Genomic DNA, 15,272 nt, shown 5'->3' on the forward strand with positions numbered 1-15,272 from the left:
CACGTATAGGAGGAATGTAGGAGGGACTACATTCCCAAATAAGGGGCTGGGGCAGTGAGAAAGGTAATTACAACAAAGTAAAAATAAAAATCAACAGGCATCTATAAACCAGAGACATTCTTCAGTGGGGAGGAGAAAATTGGGTCAAAATGGGTGGGAAGAGCACAAGGGACTATGGTGATGGCACACTGGTGAATTGGTGGTGGGAATTTCTTAGGGAACATGGGCAAGATGATAAAGCAAATATTGTATAAAATGAATGATGTAAAAAATATATAAGTACCTCCTTGATGGCAAAACAGATTGAAGTGCAGCACCATGAAACTGCTATAGCCACTGCACCCCGAGTTCCATCCCCAGCCACATGGCGTGGCAGATGTCTCCTGACCCGCCTGCTGTGCCCCTCAGCAGTGAATTTCTGCCCCCAGCTCTGTCTCTAGTGAATCCTCTCACCCCCTGCACCTCTGGCCTGTACCCAAGTTCTGTGCATAAATGATTAAATCTTTAAATATATATGTGTGTGTGTGTAAAATTAAAAAAATAATAAATTCATGTTTCAGTCTGACTTAGTCTTTACCAAAGTTAGGTTTCTCTGCTGCTTGTCTAGATTGGCTTCACCTGGCTGTTCTGTCCTCCAGGAGACGCTGCAGATTGACCAGGACGACAGGCCAGAGCTGGTCTGGTGGAAATGCAAAAAGTGGGCACTGCACATCGTGGCGCGGCTCTTTGAACGGTAACTCTGCTACACTCCCTTGAGGCTTGGCCAGGATGCAGTGCTGGCTCTCTGGGCCTGATAGCCCTGCTGCCCCAAGGCCTGGGGGGTTGAGGGGGCAGGAGAGCACTCCGGTGACCCTGGAGTGGGGGGAGGGTCTTCTCTATTCTTATGCACAAAGAGTGGGCAGGTACATTGTTTAGCACACTGGCAAGGACCAGGAGTTCCACAGGCAGATGCTTGGTGCTCAGCCCTACAGGAGCCTAACTGTGGTCTAACCTTGTAAGCATTTGTTCAAAGAAACAACTACGCTGTCAGCTATACCATGCTTTTATTTGCACTGTTTGTTCATTAGTTGCTCTTGGTCAAAGCTCTAGGTGAAGGCTTCTGGGAAATGTACATATGGGCCAGAGGCTACATGCATGACTCTTTCTTTCATTTTGGGGGTTGTGAAGAGGGGGACAAGTGTGAGTTTTAAGCCTTAGTAGAGTATCCCTTTCCACCAGAATCTGTATTTAAACCAGTGAGCATGCTTTGTTTCTAAAATTCACAATGTTTAAACGTTTTTCTTTGCATTTTAAGATATGGAAGCCCAGGAAATGTCACAAAAGAATACTTTGAATTTTCTGAATTCTTCTTGAAAACCTATGCTGTTGGAATCCAGCAGGTAATAAACTTGTGCTTTTTGAATAGAAGGACTTCACTGCTGAAAGTGGTCATTTCCATCCATTTAAAAGCACATTACAAACACATTTTATTATATTGTATGTTTGCAGATAATAAAGTAGCAGCTCCAAGAATCTCTTACATGCAGTCAGTTTAGCAGCGAATGTCCCAGGGCACATTGGCCCCTCTGTATACCTGGCTGCACTCACACCTCTCACATCTGGTGACTGAGATGGGGATGGTGCTAGGCTGGTTGCTATTATTGCCTCCCTTCAATCACTTCTGAGGTCTCGTGCTTGGGTTCTTGGGTGCTCACCATTTTATCATAAGCTTTATATCTAAAGACTTATGGAATACAAATGGATCCATCTCAAGAGGACACGAGCTCAGCAGTGAAGAATTTCGGCTGAGGACTTACCTGTTCTCAGGGAAGGTGAGCCCTCTGCAGGGCTGCCGCTGTGACCCAGAGCAGGTGCAGAGTCATGGTGATCAGGCGGCCTGGGGCAGGCCTACACTGCAGTGAAGATCCAGCAGATGCAGCAAAAGGCTCTATTGTTCTAGAGGGTGTTTCTGGATTTTTACAAATCTATGCAGAGTCATCGCCTTCAGTGTCAGTGTCATAAAATACTCCAAACATGTCATTGTAGGTGGAATGTTTACTTTTATGGAACATTCCCTTTTGGTCTAGTGTTATTTTATGGGTTCTCCTTTCTAAATAGTGCCTTGCAACAGTAATGGAAAGCATGGTGATAACGATCTTACTGATTATTGTGTTGTCCCATGAGACAGTCTGTTGGCAAATTAGAGAATCATGTATCAGACTATTGATTCAGCATCTGCTGTGACCCTTGGGACAGACAGGAGCTAACCAGCACTGCCCGCTGCCCTTCCCACGGTGCCTGAGCCCCACTGCCCACCCCCAACTCAGTGCCTTCGAGAACCATGCTCAGTAGTGATTAGAGTTTCTGTAGTGTCACCAGACACCTGTGTGTGTGCACCTGTGTGTGCATTGCATATACAAATGCACACACACACATGCACACACTGCCTTTTATGGCATTTGCGCCATGATTTGTATGCACCTCGGTTATTTAAGGTGTACATTCCTGGTACTTGAAAACAGTTTTCTAATCAGCAATGGTCTCTCCTTTCCCATTTGTACTTGCCTCCGCTGCCTCCTCTCTGTGTGAAGCGGCTCTGTCAGGACTGGTATGCTTAGCCTGGGTTCATGTTGCCAGGGGGGTGCTTCCAGGCTGTGAAACGCTCTCTGATGAGTTTAACAAACTTGAAGGGAATTCACATTGTGAATTTATGAAATCCACTCATGTTTTGAAAGAACACAAATGACTTATCAGCAGTTGGGTTTTCAGTAGCCATCAGCCAGGCTCTGCAGATCAGGGGTTTCCAGGGGTGCCCCGGCCATGGTCTTGCCAGTCACAGCAGCTGTTGGTGTGGCGCTTTCCGTAGAAACAACCACTTAAAAAAAGCTTTTAAAGAAGAATTTTATGGTTTTGTGTTGCATTTTTACTTTCTGTGGTCTGAGATAATAAAATTCTTCTCTATTCATTTCTAGTAATTCTGTGCATTCATTTACTCTTTTTTTTTTAAAGTGTTTTTCCATCTGGAATTTATTTTGGTCTGAGGTTTTAGTTCAGGAGCCAACTTGATACTTTCTGGGGGCTGATCAGTTGCCTCTAGACTTTTTTTTTTAAATACTAATTTTTGGAGAATTTGTCATTTCTACCCTGAGATGGACAGCCATTAAGTCCATTCCATTGCCCACTCAGGTTTGAAATACTGCTCTTTATAGAGGTCTGAGGCTTGTCTGGTTTCTCTGCATGGGATTTTTTTGATCCCCATGTCCCTCCTATCTGTCATAATTATTTTCAGCAGGGTTCAGTTATTGGAGGAGCTTGTCTGTGGAGTAGGCTGTGGACTTGTCATGAGCAACCCCCCAGGTCAGTAGCAGGACAGGGACTGAGCAGCAGGAGGACACGCCTCTTTGTTGCTGTCTGCCCCCCAAGCCCCCCTCGCCCCCCAAATACTGACAGCTTTTATCTTGGTGGAGTCTGGATTTTTAGATCTTTCTTCCTATGAGCAGTCCTGAAACCATAGGATTGTTTACCTTCTGCATTTTCTCTTCCTGTTTTCCAATAGGTACTACTTAAAATTTTAGATCAGTACAGACAGAAAGAATATGTAGCCCCCCGTGTTCTTCAGCAGGCGTTCAACTATCTTAACCAAGGCGTCGTTCACTCTGTCACCTGGAAGCAGCTGAAGCCACACATACAGGTGGGTATGAGGAAGCTCCCCGAAATGCTTCAGGAGAAAGACACAGGGTTGTGGCTAGTCCTGTATCTGGACTTCATCTCCCTCTTTCTGTCATAGTTTGAAAGAAGACACGTTTTGTCCTCTGCTGGAAAAGGCCTGATCATTTTAGTCTTGGAGAAGAGGGGACCTTTGGGTTTTTGGGTTTGGGGGTTGATTCTGTTTATCTGGTTTGGGCTGCCCGTAGCCTCAGTTTCTCCTTTGTTGAGTCAACTGATGTGTTCTACCCTTTTCTCTAAAGGTTGCTTGGATCAGGTGAGGTATTTTGTGTCAAAGTATTTGGAAACAGCCATCAGGACTGTATTAAGGTAGTGTTATTTTGTAGGAAATAACCATTTTCTTTTGTCAGTATAAGCAAATAAGTTCTTGACTACACTGTTTTTATTTTTGGTTAAGTGCTATAGTAGATGCTCACATTCTTTATTTAAATTTTTTTTTTTTAAGATTTATTTTCTTTATTTATGCGTATAACAGCAGGGGTGTATGCCTGAGTTGTGTGGGGTGGAGGGTAAGAGGATTCCCCAGAGACAGAGTTGGGAGCAGAGCAGGCAGATCCACTGCTGAGGAGAATAGTGGGTGAGACAGGAGAGGTCCGCTGTGCTGTGTGGGCCAGCTCCCTGACTAGGGATCAAACTTGTGCTGGAGTGGCTGTGATAGTTTGATAGCAGTGAGCCTTGACTTACCCCTTGTGCCACCAGGGAGGCCCTTTGTCTTAAAGGTTAGAATTCAATATTGTTACTTAATTGAAGAGCGTAGGAGTGTGAAAAATTATGACCCATTAATAAATACTTACTAGCATACAGATCATTTTGATGATTGAAGGATGTTAGGAACTGAATGTTTTTCCTTTTAAATGATGAGTTTTAAATCCTGTAACCTCTAAATGGTATGAAAATGGAAAAATAAATTCTTTTACTTTTTTCTTGGTACTCAGAATAGATTTTGTTTAGTGTTATCTAAAATAGAGTATCTTTTCCACTATTTTTGTGATCATCTTGGTAACCTGCCCAGTCTCCTTGATCAAATAATGATAATTTCTTTGCAATTATTAAAACTATGAAGTTCACTTTATATGTTCCTGTAAAGTTAAGTGAGTTGTGACAGTATTTTTTCTCTACTTTGTCCTTATTTTTACATCACTAAAATGTGAGAACAAGAACGTTGTGACCTTTAGGCTGTGCCTTTCCTAGCATTATGTAATGTAAAGAATAAGAGACAGTTCAGTTCTCACATGTGTGGTTGTTAGAATTCTAACGGACTCAGAAGGGTGTTGGCGGTGGGTCTCAGAGACTCTGGGATGTGCTCTCCTCCTGTGAGCTCAGTTTTTCAGGAATAGGGAACTGGGTTTTAGACGATGAAAGAAGAAAGTAACATCTTCACATTCTTGATATCTTGACATTTCAGCACCAATACAGAACTGTAAAAATGTTCACAATAAGAAATATAGTGGTATATCAAGTTATCACTAGCCACTGCAGCCTGAGTTTGATTCCCTGGGCAGGGAGCTGACCCACATGATGCAGCAGACCTCTCCTTTCTGACATCTAGCAAGGGATTTCAGTAGGTCTGCCTGTTCTGCTCCCCACTCTGTCTCTGGTGAATCCTCTCACCTCCCACACCTCTGGCCTGTATCCCAGTTCTTGTATGCATAACTAAATAAAAATAAAACTTAAAAAAAGGGAATACAGCAGTAGTCATAACTGTGGCTTTGTAAGACTCTCTTCTTGAAAGCGTCCAGTTGTGTTTGAAATGATTTGTTCGCAGCCTTCATGTTCTGTGGCTGCTGCATGCGGTCCTCTGAGCACCCCAGCCTCTAAGCCCTTGCCAAGACATCTTCTCCTGGACCTTTTAATACCCCCCTGGCCTGCCTGCTCCTCTGCTTTCCCAAATTCAAGGTTAACCGGAGGGTGGATACAGTCAGGAGAATGGATGCCCCTGCCCTTTGTCGTCCATGAGCACATCACTGGCCATGAAAACACCAGAGTCATCTGCGCTCACGTGTCATTTATTTTGTCTCCTGCCTTCTCAGAATATCTCTGAAGATGTGATTTTTTCTGTGATGTGCTATAAAGATGAGGATGAAGAGCTGTGGCAAGAAGACCCGTATGAGTACATAAGGATGAAATTTGGTAATCGGGATGACTTCGTTCCTTCCTGGATATGTAAAATCATGTACCACAGTTCTGCTTCTAAGCAGATTTATTACTTTTGTCAGAGTCCCTGAGTCTGCTCTGAGTGGTAAACTCTGATGCTGACTTTGGGCTTGAGGCTCGGGGGGTGGGAGAGGAAGCTCCTGCTCACCCCTTGGCGGGCACTGATGCCATCAGGAGTCTCCTGGGGTGCCCGCTGTGGTGCTGCTGCTCTGTGGGGCATCTCTTTCCAGGCCTTTTGATGTGCTGTGTGTTAGCTGGGTTCTTCTCATTCAGGAGGCCCTCTCATCTCTATATGTTGCAGGAGCACCCGATTTCGCTGACCTCATTTTAGGGACTAGATATTCCTCCAGGGAGTTAAGAGATGTGGGGGTCCCATGACTGACTGTTCAGCCCCAGTGGGCCTGTCACTTGGGGCCTCTGTGCTACGTCATAGAGTCTGCACCAAGTCACATTCCCTGCAGGGGTGACTGTCCTCATTCCCTTGTCCTTGTTAACGTTCGTTTTTTTCCAGTCTCTTCCATACAGACCATGCTCAAAGGGGTGAGAGGGCACCCTTCTGTGGATTTGACTTGTAGTCCTCCCTTTCTATAATTGTCACTCGTAGTTATTTGTATGAACAAAACAGTCCTGTGTTGTGACTAATAATGTTTTTAGATTTGGTGAAAAATATAGGAGATGAGTCTTGTGTGTTAGTCCCACCAGGTGTGACTGAACCTCAGTAGCAAGTCACTGAACCTCTCTGAGGTGCTGTGCTTTCTACTCTCAGTGAGCAGTGGTGATAGTGCCTAGGGGGTTCGGTGGGGTAACACATACTCATGAGCTACTTAGTGCAGGTTCTACCCACTGTAAAGGCTTAATGCTGCACCTGGCTCAAAGCAAGCACCAAGGACGTGTGACAGTGGTGCTGTTCTGTTCTTATTTTATACTTGAAGCAAACACTTAGATTTTTTTATAAACACTTAAATATGGACATATCAGATACTTCTCATCTAAAACTGCCTACTCTGGAGTTTGAGAATTTGTGTGGCATGGAGTGATGTATTTTAAATCAGTCTGTGTTGAGCGGACAGCCATCAAGTGCTGGTGGAGCCAACTGTTCCCCCCCCAGAGAGCGTCCCTTCAGTGCTCACGTGGGCCCTCCCACTCGCCCAACACTGGTCAGTGTGTCAGGCAGCGGAGGGCAGGGTGGGCTCTCCCGACTCCCCGTTTAAATCAGCGTCTGAGCCCTCTCCTTGGTCGCTGTCACCATGTCCTGAGGTGTGCCTGGTGAGGTATGCCTGAGTGTGCGTCCTCCTCCCACCCCGTCAGCCCCCAGGGCTCCCTGTTGGAGCTTTAGTTTCTGTCCTGCACACAGCAAGCACCAAGTTTTTGTTGTGCTTAGATAAAGTGCTTTTCCTGTCCTCAGGGGAACAGATGTACTCCACATGTATTGTTAACTTTAATATGAGTGTTCAAAAGGACAACTTAAAGGGCTGGGTAGATGAGGTGCTAACGCCGTAGTTCGCCTGCTTTTGCTGTAAGTCACCTTCACACGTGGTCTGTTGTACGTCACCTTCACACGTGGTCTGTTGTACGTCTTCATTTTGGAGTAGCGGTTTAAGATCTAGAGTAAGTCATGATGTCGTTACTAACATGGTTTAACCTTTTTACATCTTAGATATTTTTGAAGACTATGCTTCTCCTACCACAGCAGCGCAGACCCTCTTATACACTGCTGCGAAGAAAAGAAAAGAGGTATAGTTGTCTCTGTAAATCCTGACCTGCAAGTGACTGGTGGTGATTGCACAGATACCGCTAGTGTTTGTTTGAAAAGCTGTTTTTTACTAACCTGCCACTTTAATTCTGTGTTTCTGTCTTAATAAGGGAGAAGGGTTATTTTATTTTCTTCATTGTAATTGCTTGGTAAAACACTAAAATGGCTTTACTTTTGAAAGTTAATGCGCCATAGTTAATACTATAGTAAAAGCTCATGTAGACTAAAATGGATTCTTCTATTTCTTTAGGTGTTGCCAAAAATGATGGCATTCTGTTATCAAATTCTAACAGACCCGAACTTTGACCCTAGGAAGAAAGATGGAGCCCTGCATGTGATTGGTTCCCTAGCTGATATTTTATTGAAGGTTAAGCTACTCAAAATTTAATTTACTTAATTAAAATGTGAAGCACAGGCAAATAAGAGAATATGAAAGTTGAGCTGACTGTAAATAGCCTTCTTTCTTTCAGCTGTTTCTTTGATAAAAACTTGACTTTGTCATTTTTTTTCATATGAATCTATTGCTATATAAGAAAGATACAAAGTGACTTTAGTGCTATTTCTGATCTTTACAAAAATTAATGCCAGATTATACTTAAGGCACTATTTCTTATTTTAAAGTATGTAATATAGAGGTCAAATAATTTCTCAGAATTATGAATAGAAGTATGTTCAGTGGGAGTTAGACTAGACATACATTAAGAAGTGACCTTTGCTGTGGACAAGTCAGTGAAGCTCAATTTCTGTTTCCTAACAGAAGAGTTTATTCAAGGACCAGATGGAGCTGTTGCTGCAGAATCACGTGTTCCCGTTATTATTGTCTAACCTAGGATATCTTCGTGCGAGAGTGAGTTTTTCTTATGTCTGTTCTGTATCATTGAAATTTCATCTGTAAGGTAATCATTCAACAAGTTGTTTTTGAAAAAATTCACATTTCTTGAGTAAACTCACTATTTACCACCTATCATGGTGAAATGAAGTCTATCAGAATATCCCTTATGGTCACATAAGCTGAATAAAAAATTAACTCATAAGTAGGGAAAGTGTGGTAGTTATTTTCCACTTTGCACACTGGCCTCACATGCTGCCTCTGCAGAGGCCACTGGTGCCACAGCTGTGCACTGTGTGGATTCACAGACAGATTCTCCTTCGGTGGCCAGAACAGGGTGACATTCTGCTGTATCTGAAATCTTTACCCTGATTTCCAGCATGTAGCTAAGCCTTAGTGAAAGGGAGAAAAATACCAATCCATGTCAATGCTGTTTGTGTCCCATGTGTATATTATTTCTAGAACCAATATGTTTATGAAGGTGTAAAAATAGAACTTCTAATTCAAGGGCCTCACATTTATTTTCATAATGACGTCAACACAGATAGCCTTGTTAAAAAACAGCATATGTTAATGTCTCTGCACTCTGAAGCATGGAGTAAACAGGAGATCTCGGTCCCTGGAAAACATCTGGTCAGATGGAGAAGGCTGTGCAGTGGGCATGCCCCGGAGGTGGGCAGCCACCTCCGTGCCACAGGAATCAAGGTTCTCTTGATAAAAGTCCTTAGAGATTCAGATGAAGCACCGTTGATTATTTTGTGCATGTAGAGAAATTAACAAGTACAATAATGATGTAATTCTGTGGCTTAATAGTTTGAAATTTGGTAATCTATATCAGTTTTAAGTTCCTCATTCCAGGGAGAGTGGAGAATTGAGGAGGTGGTGCGGGGGAGGGAGGTGAGGACTGTGGGCGTTTGGCTGACTCGGAAACCGGTGGACCGTGTCTGAGGGAGAAATCCTCTACTGTGAAAAAAAGAAGTAAGGATTAACAAACAAAATCCTCACACTCATGTGAGTGGAAAATGAAGCCAGTCAGTGTACAGATACCCTTAGATTTGACTGTTTTCTTTTTGTGGAAAATGTGGTTGTGCCTAGGTAGAAAGATGGGGAATCTGGAAGTAAGACACTAAGGCTAATAAACTGACCCCCCCCCCCAACATAGTGAGAGCCCTTCCTGGAGGCAGGGGGGGCTGGTGCTGGGCTCCGTGTGTGACTTTGTTGCAAGGCTCACCCAGCAGGGCCCTGCCCGCGTCTCCCCACCACAGTCTTGCTGGGTGCTCCATGCCTTCAGTTCCCTGAAGTTTCACAATGAGCTCAACCTGAGGACGGCGGTGGAGCTGGCCAAGAAGAGCCTGATTGACGACAAGGAGATGCCGGTCAAGGTGGAGGCGGCACTGGCCCTGCAGTCGCTTGTTTCTAACCAGGCACAAGGTGAGGGCAGCGGATATCTTCAGGGTCGGTACAGTCTCCTCAAGAGTTTCTTTTACCTCCCTCCTCACAGAGAGAGTGCTCTGGGTCTCAGAGTATAGGCTTGGGATTTTTGAGGTATTGCTCCACCAGAATTTTGCAGTTTATTCTAGCTATTTTCAGGAGTGTGGTTTTATGAAAAATTTTAGTTGAGGAAGCAGGTTGATAATTGTTGGGCGCAAGTGCAGACTGGACACAGACCTGGGGGTTCAGTTCTGTCACCATGTGGGGGCTGGACTGGATGCAGCAGAACTCCCCTTCTTTCCACATTCTATCAGTTCCGAAAGCAGCAGAGGGCTTTCTAGTGATGTTGGAGAACCCTTTGATTGGGAGTCAAAGTTCAAATAAACATTTGATAATAAATCCAAATTTGTGGGGAACATGAGCAGCTTTTTGCCAACTACTCAATGCTGGGTGAAGATACGTGGGCAGGAGGGTGGGCACAGGAGCATTGGACAGTAGGTTGTGGGGTCCCGAACACCAGGTCGGCACAGCCTTCACATGCAGAACTTCAACACGTGTGTCCTGCTGCCCCAGGGCAGGCGCAAGCCTCCATGTGTAGCCAGTGGGGCTGCTGACGGTCCGGGCGACCGACAACCCTGCTGTCACTCAAGGGCAAGTTGATGTCCCAGGCGTGAGGCGCTGCAGCTGTGGGACTCCCACAGGACGGGTGTGTGTCCCAGCCTGGCGCCCTTGGCTAAGGGCTATCTGAGCTCTCACTATTGGTGGGTGACTGATGTCTTTCCTTTTATTTGCCTTGTCTAACCGAGTTAGCTAAGGAGTACATGAAGCCACACGTGAGGCCTGTGATGCAGGAACTGCTGCACATCATCAGGGAGACAGAGAATGACGATGTGACGAATGTCATCCAGAAGATGATCTGCGAGTACAGCCAGGAGGTGGCCTCCATCGCCGTGGACATGACCCAGCACCTAGTAAGTCTGGGAGAGGGTGTGGCCGGGAAAGAGCATGGCCGGGCACTGGGGAGGGTCAGGAGGCGGCGTGGCCCAGCACCTGTTGGCCAGCCGGGAGGGCAGAGCCCCACACGTAGGGGGCTTTTTCTTTGGTAGAAAAACCTTGACCACTCTCAATAAAGGAAACTCTAGAATGTCAAGCTCAGTTTTATGGGACCGAAATGCTGCCTTGCAAATGTTTGCTCTGATAATTCTGAGTTAGCAGTTTCTATCGTTAGGCTGAAATCTCTCATTTTCTGAGATTTTGTAAGGGTGTTGCTCCAAGTGAGCCTTCTCTAGTCTCCCTTTCTGGGCTTTGAGCCTGGAACTGGATTCCCTTCAGTTTTGGGCAATTGCTTGTGTTTCTTTGACTCTACCTACTGGTTTTTTTCATTATCATCCTGATGGGGAATATTGGGCCAGGACTGAGTCTCTCTTGTCTTCCATGTCTGTCTTCTTTGCCTTGTTCTCTAAGTGATTCTTGCATTTGTCTTCTAAACATTTTAACAAGTTTGTTATTTTAGCTTTTCTTGATTTCAGGTTTCCAGGCTCTCCCTAGTGACCCAGGAGTGTAGACATTTGTTCTTTGCTGTGGTGGCTAATCCATGCCCCACCCGAGTGACTAGGGAGAAAGGATGGCTGTGTTGAGACAGGGCTGTCCTTTCTCCGGGTGTCCAGGCTGCGCTGGCGTACATGTGCAGCCCTCTGCAGACTGAGCAGGAGGGCTGGGTTGACAGTCTTCATTGTTGAGTGTGCTTCTCTTTGCAGGCGGAGATATTTGGTAAAGTTCTCCAGAGTGATGAATATGAAGAAATTGAAGACAAAACAGTAATGGCCATGGGGATTCTGCACACCATCGACACGATCTTGACCGTTGTAGAGGATCATAAAGAGGTGTGCCTCTACTGTTTTAGTAGGTTGTTAATAGTGACATTGATCCACGTTACTATAATTTAAAGTTTTGACTTTAAATTGCTATTTAGTTATGTTGCTCAGTCTTAAAAATCTTGTAAACTTTGGGGAAAGTCAGGTGGTGGTCAGGGAGGGAGCACTGATGCGAGTCCATCCTGTGCTGCCTGCAGGCCAGGGCTGGGGACTAAGACATGTGCCTGGGCAGGGTGAGTCCTCTAGTCTCAGTGGCCGGTGTGGAGTAAACGGGCAAAATTCTGACATTGCAGACCTAGAAACAGGCAAACAGAAGAGCTTAAAGCACCATCTTTCCTATAAGGAGTCCCTTGTAGAGGTAGAATCTGTGTGGGCATTTACTGCATGACTCTCTGCTGAGGGGTAGTTCTTTTGAACGTGGCCACAAGGTGGGTAGAGCGGGTGATGTGTCTGGACAAAGGAGGGAGGTGAGGTTATATCAGGCCCTGCGAGGCTGAAGCTGCACTGTCTGCACAGCAGACACAGCAGCAGGTGTGGTTCTTTGAACAGTGGGTGAAGCCTGGGGCTGCAGTGATGGGGACCCCGGTCATCTCCTGGCAGACCTGCCTTCAGCTGAAAGGCTGCATGTGAGCTTTCACTGCCATATTCATTATTTTATTTTATGAGTTTTATTTAAATTTATTTATGTGTAGGAGAACTGGGGTACAGGCCAGAGGTGTGGAGGTAAGAGGATTTACCAGAGACAGAGTGGGGAGCAGAACAGGCAGATCTATTGAAACCATGGCTGAGGGAAGCCGTGGGAGAGACAGGAGCTATCTGCTGTGCCTGGCCAGGGATTGAACTCCACCTCAGTGGTAACAGGGGTGCCACCAGAGAGGCCCCAAATTGCAGCCTTTTAATTGGACTTGCATATCCACACTTCTTATCCACATTCCTGCATATTTCCCAGTGGTGTGAACTTCTATTAGAAGAACTGGAATGTGACCCTCCCTGGTTGCTCAGGGGGCTAAAGTGCAGCTGTCGGCAGCAACTGTAGCTCGAGTTCGATCTCTGGCCAGGGAGCTGACCCACATGGCGCGGCAGACCTCTCCTTTCTCACCTGCTATTCCTCTCAGCAGTGGATTTCAGTATATCTGCGTGTTCTGCTACCCATTCTCCTGTTGATTCCTCTCACCCCGACACCTCTGGCCTGCACCCCAGTTCTTAGATGCATAAAAAACAAAAAAGAACTGGGGTGTAGGCCAGAGGTTTGACAAAATTTACCAGAAACAGAGTAGGGAGCAGAACAGGCAGATCTACAGAAATCCACTGCTGAGGGTTCTGAGGGGAGCATCTGGTGAGACCGGAGAGGTCTGCTGTGCCCTATGCAATTCAGTTTCCTGGCTGGGGATCAGACTGCAATGGTGATAGTACTGAGACTCAACCCTTAGGCCACCAGGCATGCTCTCATTTTATTTTTCTGTCCTTGTTAAAACTATGTGGGCTTTGTGGTGAAATGGAAATGTTCCAAATGAAATTACAGCATATGTGCTTATCGAGAATTCTTTTACCTTATATTAGAAATTGTGTTTTATTTTTGAAATTTTTAAATGTACTTTTTTCTTATGTTGTTAACTTCTTGACAGTATGTGGTTTCTCCCTTCCTTGTGGTCTCTGTATTTCTCCCGCCACCACAACCCTGATGACTATCACCACAGCCCCTTGTGTTCTTCCCTCCCCTTTTTGCTCCTCTCTAGCCCAGCTCTGTAGTCAGCTTTCAAGGTTTGTCTTTGACCCTTTTATTGGTTTCTCTGTAGTCCACATAAAAGTGAAGTCAGGGCCCTCCCAGGTGGTCCCTGGTGCTGCAGCAGGTTAGGATGCAGCACTGCAAGCTAGCTGCAGCCGCTTCAGTGTGAGATGGATCCCCCAACCCGGAGGTGACCACATGGGTGGCAGACCTCTCCTGACCCGCCCACTGCTCCCCTCAGCAGTGTACTTCATCTACCTGTTCTGCTCCCAACTCTGTCTCTGGTGAATCCTCTCACCACTCTACACCTCTGGCCTCTACCCCAGTTCTGTATGCATAAATAAATAAATCTTTAAAAAAAATTTCATTTGGTAGCATCAACCCTTAATTCTACCCATGTTGCCACAGATATCAGGAATTTATCTTTTGGACCTTATATTTTAAATTTGAAGAGACCTTAGAAACCAGTGGGTCCCCTTTCCCCAAGTATGCATGCAGGTGTAGGATGGACAGCAGGAGAGGGAGCAATTGGATTGGAAAACATTTTATCTGCTGGTTTTATTCTTTTTTTGAATTGAGGTGACGTTGGCTCACAGTGCTGTGAATGATTCAGGGGCACAGGAGCACAGCTGTTCAGTGCCTGTGCCCACACTGAGCTCCTGATGCTGGATCTGCTTTGTGTCTCACAGAGGAGTGTGTAAACTTGCTGTGATTAGCAAGGGAGGGGGCCCGGGTAAAATCCAGAAGCTTCCTTACCTACAGATGGAAAACTTAAATCCTCAATGAAATTTCACCTGCTCACTCAGTTCCTGAGGACGTTTTTCACACCCTCCCAGAGATTTTATACTGAAACATACAATCAAAAAGTGAGGGTGCATATTTTACTTTTCCAAAAACTAAGGCAGTTCATGTACCCTTTTTGATTTTTGTTTTTTAAGAATTTATTTATTTGTGAATATAGAACTGGGGCACAGGCCAGAAGTGAAGGGGTGGTGAGAGGATTCGCCAGAGACAAAGTGGGGAGCAGAACAGGCAGATCGATTGAAATACACTGCTGAGGGGAGCAGTGGGCGGGCCAGGAGAGGTCTGCCGCGCCATGTGGATCACCTCTGAGGCCGGAATGGAACTCATGCTGAAGTGGCTTTAGCTTCTTAGTGCTGTGCTTTACCCTGCTGCGCCAGCAGGGAGGGCCCTGCATGTGTCAACTTTTATGTGAAGTTTAGGATTGTCTTAAAGATCCCATTGATATTTTTATTGGGATAATTAAGTATATAGATTGGTTTAGGGGTCATCATGGTGAATTTATTTTAAAGATTTATTTAAAGAACTGGGGTACAGGCCAGAGGTACAGGAAGAAGATTTCTCCAGAGAGTGGGGAGCAAAATAGGCAGATCCACTGAAATACATTGCTGAGAGGAGCAGGGGGCGAGACAGAAGTCTTGCAAGCCGTTTGGATCACCCCTGTGGCTGGGGACTGAACTCACCATGCAGTAGCTGCAGACAGCTCTATAGTGCTTCATTCCAACCCCTTGTTCCACCAGGGAGGGCCCATCATGATGTATTTTAAACTAAATATTCGAAATTTGTCTTTAGGTTACTCAACAGTTAGAAAATATCTGCCTGCGTATCATCGATCTTGTTTTACAGAAACATGTAATTGGTAAGTTCAAAGACCAAGAATACAGGTAAACAGAATTTTTAAAAAAGATTTATTTATTCATAGAGAACTGGGGTACAGGCCAGAGGGCAGGGGCGGTGAGAGGATTCACCAGAGACAGAGTGGGGAGCAGAACAGGCAGA

General features: G+C 45.3%; 1 protein-coding gene across 3 annotated transcripts in view; it reads left to right on the forward strand.

Annotated features, from left to right (window-relative positions):
* The window catches only part of IPO8 (importin 8), a 52,020-nt gene that overhangs the window by 17,133 nt on the left and 19,615 nt on the right, over positions 1 to 15,272 (forward strand). For 2 of the 3 annotated variants that reach the window (XM_004675937.2, XM_012720502.1), the window contains 11 exons: positions 639 to 733; positions 1,295 to 1,379; positions 3,536 to 3,670; positions 5,736 to 5,835; positions 7,517 to 7,593; positions 7,863 to 7,979; positions 8,370 to 8,459; positions 9,707 to 9,872; positions 10,683 to 10,843; positions 11,630 to 11,755; positions 15,066 to 15,132. In XM_004675937.2, the coding sequence (XP_004675994.1) occupies positions 639 to 733; positions 1,295 to 1,379; positions 3,536 to 3,670; positions 5,736 to 5,835; positions 7,517 to 7,593; positions 7,863 to 7,979; positions 8,370 to 8,459; positions 9,707 to 9,872; positions 10,683 to 10,843; positions 11,630 to 11,755; positions 15,066 to 15,132 (1,219 nt within the window). The remainder of the gene's footprint in view (positions 1 to 638; positions 734 to 1,294; positions 1,380 to 3,535; positions 3,671 to 5,735; positions 5,836 to 7,516; positions 7,594 to 7,862; positions 7,980 to 8,369; positions 8,460 to 9,706; positions 9,873 to 10,682; positions 10,844 to 11,629; positions 11,756 to 15,065; positions 15,133 to 15,272) is intronic. The other variant, XM_012720501.1, reaches the window with a different exon arrangement.

The sequence above is a fragment of the Condylura cristata genome, unplaced genomic scaffold (assembly GCF_000260355.1).
Source record: "Condylura cristata isolate star-nosed mole 26May11 unplaced genomic scaffold, ConCri1.0 scaffold00004, whole genome shotgun sequence".
Taxonomy (NCBI): domain Eukaryota; kingdom Metazoa; phylum Chordata; class Mammalia; order Eulipotyphla; family Talpidae; genus Condylura; species Condylura cristata.